The 11,184-nt window shown below is 43.0% G+C and overlaps 1 protein-coding gene across 1 annotated transcript; it reads right to left on the bottom strand.

Moving 5' to 3' along the window:
- Positions 1 to 550: 550 nt before the first annotated feature.
- LOC140732965 (immunoglobulin lambda-1 light chain-like) lies at positions 551 to 5,082 on the bottom strand. The gene is made up of 3 exons (XM_073055696.1): positions 4,968 to 5,082; positions 4,499 to 4,843; positions 551 to 873 (listed from the first exon to the last, which is right to left on the bottom strand). The coding sequence occupies exons 1-3, from the start codon at positions 5,014 to 5,016 to the stop codon at positions 551 to 553; spliced, it is 717 nt and encodes a 238-aa protein (XP_072911797.1). The 5' UTR covers positions 5,017 to 5,082.
- Between the last annotated feature and the right edge of the window lie 6,102 nt (positions 5,083 to 11,184).

Here is an 11,184-nt window from a genome sequence, read left to right as displayed (position 1 = left end):
CCATCTTCCTCTGGTGCTCCCCTCCCCCTTTCTTTCTCCTGAGGCCGCCTGTCCCATGATCCTTCCCCTTCTCCAGCTCTGTATCACTTTCGCCAATCACCTTTCCATCTCTTAGCTTCATCCCACCCCCTCCGGTCTTCTCCTATCATTTCGCATTTCCCCTCCCCCCATACTTTGAAATCTCTTACTATCTTTCCTTTCGGTTAGTCCTGACGAAGGATCTCGGCCCGAAACGTCGACAGCGCTTCTCCCTATAGATGCTGCCTGGCCTGCTGTGTTCCACCAGCATATTTGTGTGTGTTGATGCAATCTTCAGATTACGGTTACTTGATGAGCATCTGGGAATGCCTTTAACTGAGACTAATTAACATTGGAGTTTGAATTAAGAATTATATTCATTTAATAGAATGACATTTAAAAATGACGGAACTTAAATGACGAATCTGAACGCAGATACTGAACTGCAAAAGAATAATGTTTAAAGCTATTTTAATGAAGGAAAAGACGGATAACATAAGCTTTTCATCTTTATTAAGTTTGAAATATAGTTTTAGATACAGCTGGATCGCTCGATCGTTGCTACAAACGGGTTTGCTAGAGCCTCGTGTTTAACCACGCAGGAGTAACGCTCGTGTGAGCTCCATTCTGAGGCTGTCAGAGTCAGGTAACTGCTCACACTGAACGTGTTGTCCGTATCCTGAAGGACAGGGCTCGTCTCAACGCCATCGCTTTTCGTACGTCTGTCCACGGTCCACTCAATGCCCACAGCTCCCGGATTAAAACGGCTCACCAAACACACCAGTGTCGCTGTGCCCTTTCCCGTAATTTCTTCGGCTGAAGGCCGGAGGACGGTGACAGCGGGGCTCCGGGGATCTGTTTAAAACAATTTGCCAGTTTAGTATAGGTTGAGTAACTGTTTCTGTTAAAACATCTATTTTGTTTAAAATGCATTTGGTATTTCATGTATTCATCTTAATGAAGAAATATTTCTTTTCCGTTTTCCCATTTCAATCTGTTGAGTTAGACGTGAAAAAATTACCACCTAAAATCTCCCGTTATATTTGTTTTTTTGTGACGCTGGGGCACAATATGAATGGCGTAAAATGAATGATTTCGGCACGGGTTTTAATCCGCATTGAATGTATGACTGAAATTAATTTATTTCGGTCAGTACGAACATAACAAAAAGCATCATTTACAACGATGATTTCATAACGATGATTTCATAGGACAAAATTACAACAAAAAACATAGATATACTTTAAAAGAGACCGAAAGGGTACAGCTTATTACGCCTACCCCTCTTACTGACACAACAACATATTTGGCGTCAATCATCACATCAAAAAAGATCATAATCTTTTTACACAAAATCCAATTCCAGATATCATATATATTTATATTACTCGTATTCATTTAAAATCATGTATTTTATATTTGTTCATTAAATAATTTTTAAATTTTTAAAAAACTTGTTAAGTGTAAGCATGTTTGAAATTCTTACTACAACTGTTCCATAGAGTCACCCCTCTGACTGAAATACAATGATTTTTTTACATCTGTTCTTATCCTTTGATTTTGAAATGTACATATTCCTCTCAAATCATGTTGACTTACTCTCATTTTAAACAACCTTTGGATATTTTGTGGTAGTTGTCCTTTGGATTCCGGTTGAATAAAAATCTGAGGTTATACCTGACTACTAATTGTGGCTTCCATTGGGCCCGAAGCTTCCACCGTTTCTACTTCTACATTAGACACCTTCACTTCATTCAGATCTTCAGTCATCAAGACAAGAGGCTGAAGTCTAATACATGTTTTGCTTAAAATCGGGGATTAGTACACGGGGCTCTCAAACTTTTTTATGTTATGGACCCCTACTATTAGCAGAGGGATGTGTAGACCCGAGACTGGGAACCACTTGAATAGTGTATTTAATTCATCTTAGCCATCAGAATACAGAATTCGCTTTGCGCAATATAAAATTACAGCCTGCCTGCACAGTAAATCACTTTTGGACAGTTTAACATACATGTTGAAAGTTACACGCTTTGTTTCCGAAATATTATTTTTCCACTTAAAGTAAATAATTCAAATCTGGTTTGTGGAGTGTAGCGGATCTTTCTCCTTACACTCACCACTGAGGAAACCACTTTCTTACAATGTTCACGACCTAGGTGGTAAAGAGAGGGAATGCAACTGTGTTCATCTAATATGGTTCAGAACTACGGCTCAACGTGGTTTACTTTAATATCTTTAAGTAATTTAAAGTAATTTTAAGTAATGTATTTTTAAGTAATTTAAGTAGTTTTAGTAAATTAAGTAATTTAAGAAAGCTTGCTGTTCTGTGGTTCAATTTTTAGTGTAATGACAACTTTAATGATGGATTAATTCCATTGATTTAGTTCCCGTTATGCCGCTGTCGTTCAGGGCAGTAATAAAGTTCCTCAATCTCTGTCTACAGAAGGAGTCGCACACATGTTGCATTGCAATTTCCATAACAAACTTTCACCTGCCAGCGTTTTTATCCCTGAGATGAACCCCCGAACCTGGATGGCGTAAGGATCACTCTTAGTCGGCCCTCTACCCTTTGACTTGTTGGGCATGTTTGACACTATCAAAAACCAAAGCACAAGGCCATGACACTCGCCAACATAGCTCTCCGGGTCAATCAGCCACGCATGTCTTTAAACCCAACGATACGGTGGTCCTCTTGGAAATTGACTTCCACATGGTGACTCAAATGCATCACGACTTTAAATTGCCAAGTTTCAGTATCACAATTGGCAGAAAAGTCTGTCTGCCATGTTTGCACATATTGACATTCAAAAGTAAGGGAGAAATAATACCAACAGCTGAAAACATAAAATACTAAAAGGCGTCTGCTAACAACCATATAACAATCACAGCACGTAAACAGGCCAAGTCCGTGCCGAACGCTTACTCTCACCTAGTCCCACCTGCCTGCACTCAACCTATAAACCCCCATTCCTTACCTGTCCATATACCTATCGATTTTTTTTTTAAATGACAAAATGCGTCTACCACTTCTACTGGAAGCTCGCTCCACACAGCTACCAATCTTGAGGAAAGAAGATCCCCCTCGTGTTACCCCTAAACTTTTGCCCATTAACTCTCAACTCATGTCCTTTTGTTTGCATCTACCCTACTCTCAATGGAAAAAGCCTATCCACTTCAGCTCTATCTGTCCCCCTCATAATTTTAAATACCTCTGTCAAGTCCTCCCTCAACCTTCTACACTCCAAAGAATAAAGACCTTACTTGTTCAACCTTTCTCTGTAACATAGGTGCTGAAATCAAGGTAACATTCTAGTAAATCTCCTCTGTACTCTCTCTATTTTGTTGACATCTTTCCTATAATTAGGTGAACAGAACTGTACACAATACTCCAAATTTGGCCTCTCCAATGCCTTGTACAATTTTAACATTACATCCCAACTCCTATACTCAATGCTCTGATTTATAAAGGCCAGCATACCAAAAGCAATAAAGATTGAGAAGTTCCATTCTAATAACTGCGTGCCATTCTTCGTAGCTCGTTCACGTCTTAAATGGTGCAAGTTTGTTTCAGATTTCATTCAGATTCAAATTTAGTTCTATACAGCAAAACACTGAAGGTTGGTTTTAAAATTCCTTAGCGGTTTAATATAAACATTTAACGACACAAATCTGGCGATTAAAAAAAAAATAGGACAATGATTAATCTAGCAGTTACTCTTTTTAGTGACATCTCAATGACTTTCCCTATAAGTGATGGACTAATTGATCCGTTGTTTTTTATATTCTGTTTCTCTGGGCACCTCAAGAATTTGCATTAACTGCCGTGCTCATCATCATCCATGTCTCTGATGGCAAATATGATACCAGTTTTGTTATTTTTTGGAAAAATGTAAGGAGACACACGAACAACTTGAGCAAGGTGGCGACTGATAAAAAAAAAATCATATTTTCAGTGTGTCAGAGATAACCAGATACTGCGGGCAATTTCAGAAAGATTATAGCTTATTGCATTGGAACCAATCGCCTTCATCATCTATCTTTCTTCGTCTATGCAAGTTTGTGATTTTTAAAGAACCCTTCAGTGACCAGTGATCAGTATTTAGCAGATAATTTGAGGTTCTGACAGGCATCAGCTCAAAATGGTGTCATCAGCAAAGTTGCATCAACCAACTAATTCAATCAAAATTCGGGAGATCAGGATTATACTTGCAGAATAACGATAGAAATAATTCTTTACCTGGTTTGGCAATTAGCATTTCGGCTTCTACAAAGCCAGCTCAAACTAAAGAAAGAACAGAGCGGCATTTGGCGGTTCGGCCGCGCGAGTTCAATTAAATTATCAAAGGACCGTTACTCCTGGCTGGATATTTGAAAACAGCCACCATTTGTTTCGAAGCCACCCTTAGACGACACAGTTCTAATTATTGTTCACGTAAGTACCAAAAGGCCAAGCGCATTGATTTGATATTTTACTTACTGCCAACTCCCAGCCTCGTTCCTTTGCCGAAGATTAAAGCATCTTTCCAAACAGCACAGTAATAGTCTGCCGCATCTTCCGACTGGACGCTCGATATTGTCAATGTTGCCGTGTCGCCGGATATTGAGCCGCCGAAACGGTTCGGAACCCCGGAGCCTCGGTAAATGCTGCTCCCCGAATAATAGTAGAACAGATACCGAGGAACTTTTCCGGGAATCTGCTGGTACCAGGAAACTCTGCTACTTCCTAAAGATGTTCCAGACAAGGTGCAGGGTATTTGGACGGTCTGCCCCGGAGATGTGGATTTCGAAGGTGGTTGATTCACTACAACTTCTGCGTTGATATCTGGAAACATTCAGAGGGAAGGAAAAATGTGCCGAGATTAATATTCGAGTAATACCAGAAGTGCGAGAAAAATATCGTTGAATAGTATTCGAGATTCAATATAATATCCATAGAAAATACTCACAAATTGCAATGAACACCAGCGTACTGACCACACGAACCCAGCAAGACATTGTAATTAATTGAATGAAGCTCACACAAGGTGCAGCGGTTAAGTGGCGTCTCAACTTTTCAGCTCGCTTATGAATCCTGTGACGAGCTGGCACTGCGTGTTCCCTATTTATGCAAATCAGTTGAAACAGAATGGCACATTGACACCAATCACAAGTTGCCAACTTTTTCCTGTGTCAAATTAATTTCAAGTTGTTTGCCAGATTAGCATTTCGTTTCGAGCTGTGTATATCGCCAATATATTTTAGATAAAGAAATCTCCTCTCGTCCCTTCAGTTGCAGGCGATATAAAAAAATACGCAAACTCGCTCCATTATTAAAGATGGTGTGTCCGAGATTTTTGAAAACAAGAGACGATGAAAAAGGTACTGGCAATTATCTGTCGGATAATTATCTGTCGGGATCTGTCGGATTGTCAATGAAGTCCAAGCCACTTATCTGTATATTTTTAGAAAACTGACTGCCAAACCGATGTAAAGGTTTTGCAATGATTTTGGAAATTTTATTTTTCAGCTGCTCCCTAATCACTCACTTTACTGAAGATATTCAGAAGGAAAATTGAGAAAGGGATTGAATCGACCAGACTGCTTATTGCGTGTTGTGAATAATTAAAAGTGAATCAAATGATACTGCTGGTGTTTCTCTATAAATTTTGCCAACCTTAGGTCAATATGGGGAACTATAATTACATGTAGCCACAGGTGCCTTATACCATGTAATGCACGTAGCGTGTGGCGGGTTGAAGGTACTTCTCTACCAGAGGAAATGTAAGGTGTTTCGTCCCATCGCTGGCCTGCATGTCACCCTAAGGTAATGTGTCACAGCTGCTTAGCCCCACCATCAATGTCACGTGAAGCAGGTGAGCAGGCAGTAGAAGGTCGTATGAGCAATTGGTGCATAGCAGAAGGCCTGGTTATGCGACCACGGATGCCAGACAGACAATCTCTGAAGAGTATTGATAATGGCTGTGTTCACCCGACTTGCAAAGATACTGCCTAGGAGAAAGCAATGGCAACCACTTCTGCAGAAAAATTGCAAAGTATAATCATGAGACGGATAATGCCATGATCGCCCACAACATACAACAGTGCCCATAATGCTGATGAAGTGTTTATATGAAATAAGCAGACATTCTGGAAGCGAATATTTTAATTTCATTCGTCTCATAGATCAGGCAGAACAGGGATAAAATTCTTCGATCTTAATAATAGTCAAACCAACGAACATGGCAAAGTACAAAGTATATAAGTTTGTGACATGAAGAGCTATTAGCAGGATAATGCGTTTTAGATCAAGTATTTAAGCCATGAGTTTTGTTATCCTATTTTTAGGGACTTCCCTCATTCCTCAGAGAACAGTAGAATAAACTCTACAGTTTCGTGTCATTTTCAGGGGAATAAAACGAGAGGAATTTTAACACAATAAAATGGAAATGGACAGTTATAATAGATTATGCCAGGCATTCCGAGTTCCTCCAGCATTTTGAAGGTGGAGCGAACCTGGGATATGGGGATATCTCTCAATTCCTGTCGGAGCACAGAATTAGAATCTGACAATCAGCAGCTAACTAAATATCTCAAAGCAACACAGAATTTAAAGGACGATTTCCGAACCCCAGAAGTTCATATCCTCTTTGCAACAGATTTTTACATAAGAAAACGAGTCAGTGAACTTATTCTATCAATAGGTAAGTGGCAGAACTCTTTCCGAACTCTATCACCATCACGTGTCCGCTGATTCCAAACAGAAAACCTGTGAGATTTGTTGCTTGTAGCGTAAATCCATCCATATGTAAATTAACAAAACACCGGATGAGATTAACTTGAAGGCAACGGTTGCATTTAAACCTTGACCATACAACTCTAACGGAAATAATTACATCGTTGTTACCAAATGGAGCGAACAATTGCAAGTCTTCTATCATGTATTAGCATGATGAACAACAGAAACGACCGTTTCCCCGGAGTTTTGTTGCGCCTCACCATAGATTGCTGTGGTGCAGGTGTCATATTCCCTGCGAACAATGGAAAAACATCGAAGATGCGAATTCTATTTGTGGTTACAATAACATTAATCATAATTGCATTTAATCATTTGGATTAAACTAATTTACATTTGCAGCAATCATCCAATTAAATTACTGAATTTGAGCTATTATTTGGAGATATTAACTGCTCCATAGGTTTGCACGGCTGCAACATCCCTTCACAACTTTATATAATCGATATATTTCCACAATAATCGATGCAGCAGGTTTCAGGTTATCTCCCAATAGCTAAACCGCGCTGTTTCTGACCTGGGAGTATTTGACAGAGTTGTGTGAGGGTAATATAGTTTGCCTCTGACTCTTGAGGTAATTTTCTGTGAATATTTCATGGGACATGGCACAAGTTAGTGCACGAATAAGGCACAGAGCAAATCTCCTTTACGTTCTCCAATCATTATCCAGCTGGGTCCAGCTCAAGAAGACTGCTTATTCGAATAGCTGAAGTGCGTCCAAGAATTCGGGAATTGATCGCAATGCAGTTGTAAAGGCGTTTATCGATCCGATACTACATTGGTTGTTTCGAGCAGATGGAGCTCGTTAACCATGCTTGGAAGCTCATCTCGGAGAAGGAACACTCAGATCTCAAACCTCCGATGCCTTGCGGCTATGCCAACACATGGGGAAAGGCTCGGAGTAAACCCCGGTATCCTGGTTCAATTAGTTAAAACCCATGCAGCAGAGCGATCTCCAGTCTTCTTGTACAGTCAAGCATCTAGATGACGACATCTCTCTGTGAAACTAGTACTTGATGTGCAACTGGTAATCCACATTAAAATAAATATTAGGTCACATTAATAAGTAAATATATATATTCGAATTGTAACTGCAGCTGCAACTGCACATGCGCAGCGAATTCGGGCACCGGAAGGTCTGAGTAATTGCACTGCAGCTAGTTAATAGATTTAAAAACAAATAAGTTATAAATATTGTCTAGAGGAATGATCTCCCTCGCTCCTGCTTCTCTTGAAAATAACGCTCCCAAAGGTCGTATACTGTCACCACAGCTACGTAATGCCGATTGTTTGACACGCATTCGGCACCTTTCTACAATGTCAGTCCACGTTTTCCAACCATCTTCAGTGTGGGACCTGAACCCGCAACTTGCCATTTGAGAGGCTGCAGGTCAATCCACGAAGTAATAAATGACTGAGTGACGATTTGTTATCGTTCTTTAATATGGACATTTCTTTGTCACTCCAGGTGGAAATTGTCCTGCCCTTCGATTGCTGTTCTTCCACCCGAGATTGAAGGACAGATTGTGACTCTGATGTGACTAGTCAACAACTATTCTCTTAGACAGGTGGAGGTGTCTAAGAAATGGACCACAATGTCGTGGCTGGTGTCCAGACAACCCGAGCCGTCCGGGATACCCATCAGACCTACACCCTCAACTGTTACCTCACGCTGACCGCTTCCCAGTGGAACTCACAAGAAAAGTGCACTTCTGGGGTTGCACGATTGATTCCTTTCTATTTGCAAGCGGCTTTCCTCCAGTCGTACTTTACATTATGGCGGAATAAAACATTTTCACTTTGTAAACGTAACGTAGAAACTTTTGCTACAAAAATTAAAAATATATGCTTCCTAAAACCTGTATATCTTGCGTGTCAGCGGTTGAATTAAACCAGAGGAGGGGCAGCTGTTTCCGTGCCCTGACTGTATTAGTTATCAAACATAAAACTGGGAAAAGGAATAGGGCATTTTGTTCCCCCTAACGCGTCCAGACATTCATCAAGTACTGGTTGATATTAGTTCTCAGGAACATACTGCTGCCCTTTGCCTTAATATTGAGAAATCTGTGATCTTATGGATGAATTTAATGACGATGCCTCCAAAGACCTGAGTATGGGGTGTCAGGGAGAGGTAGTACCTCTGATGGGGAACACGTCGTACTCTTCTGAGTAGTTTGCCCGCATTGGTCCTCACCTGACACTCAGCTCTCACCAGTGGTTCCTCGTAGCTGTTTGCATGCAACAGCGGCCACACCCCGGGCAACGGCTTCGACTGGCCAGCAAAACCTGGTGAGGGTAGCCGATGGGCCTCAAACCCTCGGTGAGTTAGGGCTTGTCTACTTACGCATGCGAAGACTGAATTCGGCGGACTACGCGGAGGAGACCACCAGTTGGCGGTCCAACGAGTAGAAAGGCGGACCCAGCAAAGCGTTGTGGAGCGCAATCGGGGCGCGGTGAGACACGTAGAACACTGCTGGCCGTCCACTGCATCCCGACTTATCTCCAGCCGTCTCGACTCCGTCTTGCAACTGGATACAGATAGGTCGGGACGAGAGAGTGAGGCTGACGATTTGCGCAACTCTCCCTCACTTTAATCCAAGTCCAGCGCAAATCACGACTCCAAATCCATTCCGCTAAAAAACTTGAAGTCTTGTGGCGATGTGCGAGTGGCGAAGCAGCAGGTGTGGATACACTGGAAGCTGTAGTCACAAACCTGCACACAGGCGGCCCAGGGCATTGGGTCGTTCTCCGCTGGAATGAAGCAGCAGTGGAGCTCGGCAGCCCCCTGGCTGTCTGAGCTGTCCTCTTTAGGAATCGCTCTGCTCACCTCCATGGAGGAAGGGGCTAGAAAAGGTGCCTCAAACATAGCCTGCTTCATCTTACCCTGGCCGGCACATCGCGGCTGGCGGGGATCCCACTCAGCGATCGAACTACAAAGAAGACGAAAGTGAACGTGCTCAACCTTAGCACGTGGAACGTGCGAACTCTGCTTGACATCACCAAGGCTGTCAGACCAGAAAGATGAACAGCACTGGTTGCCAAAGAACTAGCCCGCTATAACGTGGACATTGCAGCACTCAGCGAAACACGCCTAACAGACAAGGGCCAGCTTACAGAACGTGGTGGTGGGTACACCTTCTTCTGGAGCGGTCGCAGCAGCACTGACCGACGAGTGGCTGGCGTTGGATTTGCCATCTGGTCCCACCTCGCTCGTAAAACTTGCCAAGCTTCCAGAGGGCATCAATGATCTCCTGATGACGCTTCGGCTCTCACTTGGCAATAAGAGGAGTGCCACACTGATCAGCGCATATGCCCCAACAATGACCAAGCCAGATGACATCAAAGATAAATTCTATGAAGAACTTGACTCCCTCATAGCAGCAGTCCCACAGTCAGAGAAGCTTATTGTCCTCGGGGACTTGAACGCCAGAATGGGGACAGATTACCGGACCTGGGAAGGGATTCTTGGAAGACATGGTATTGGCAAGTATACAGCAATGGCCTACTGCCCCTCAAGACATGCGCTACGCATGACCTTGTCATCACCAACACCCTATTCCGCCTCCCTACCCGTAACAAGACATCTTGGATGCATCCACGCTCTAGGCACGGGCATCTGATCGACTATGACATCACCAGAAAGAGGGACTGACAAGATGTGAGAGTGACAAAGGCCATGTGTGGTGCCGATTGCTGGACGGATCATCGACTCATAGTGTCCAAGTTTAAACTTCGCATCCTGCCTGTGAGAAGACCCCAAGGTCAGAAGACTACAAAGAGGCTCAATGTCTCCAAGCTGAAGAGCAAACGTAGTTGCAGAAGAATTTCGTGAAGACCGAGATAGCAGGCTGCTTGACACACCCCAGGATGACCACACCAGCACTGAAGAGCAGTGGACGGCTTTCAGAGGTGCAGTCTACTCTACCGCTCTCGAACACCTCGGACCAGCAATGCGTAGACATCAAGACTGGTTCGATGAGAACGACGAGGAGATACAGGCACTGTTGTCAGAGAAACACCAACTATTCAGAGCGCACCAGAATGATCCCACATCACAAGCCTTCGCCAGTGCAAGACGGAAAGTGCAGAAGAAACTCCATGAGATGCAGGATGTCTGGTTCAGCAATAAGGCCGATGAGATCCAGGGCAACGCAGACAGTCACGACACCAAGCGTTTCTACGACGCTTTGAAGGCTATGTATGGACCTCAGTCCTCTGGCTCCTCCCCTCTCCTCAGTGCAGATGGGACTCGGCTGCTGACAGAGAAAAAGCAGATTTTGGAGAGATGGGCTGAACACTTTAACCAGGTCCTCAACCGCCCTGCCGAAATCAATGATGAGGTCATTGCTCGCCTACCTCAGGTGGAGATCAACCTGGACCTTGACAACCTC

Source organism: Hemitrygon akajei, chromosome 9 (assembly GCF_048418815.1).
Source record: "Hemitrygon akajei chromosome 9, sHemAka1.3, whole genome shotgun sequence".
Lineage (NCBI taxonomy): Eukaryota > Metazoa > Chordata > Chondrichthyes > Myliobatiformes > Dasyatidae > Hemitrygon > Hemitrygon akajei.
Note: the sequence above shows the minus strand (reverse complement) of the source record. Positions and strands in the feature narration are given on the sequence as shown.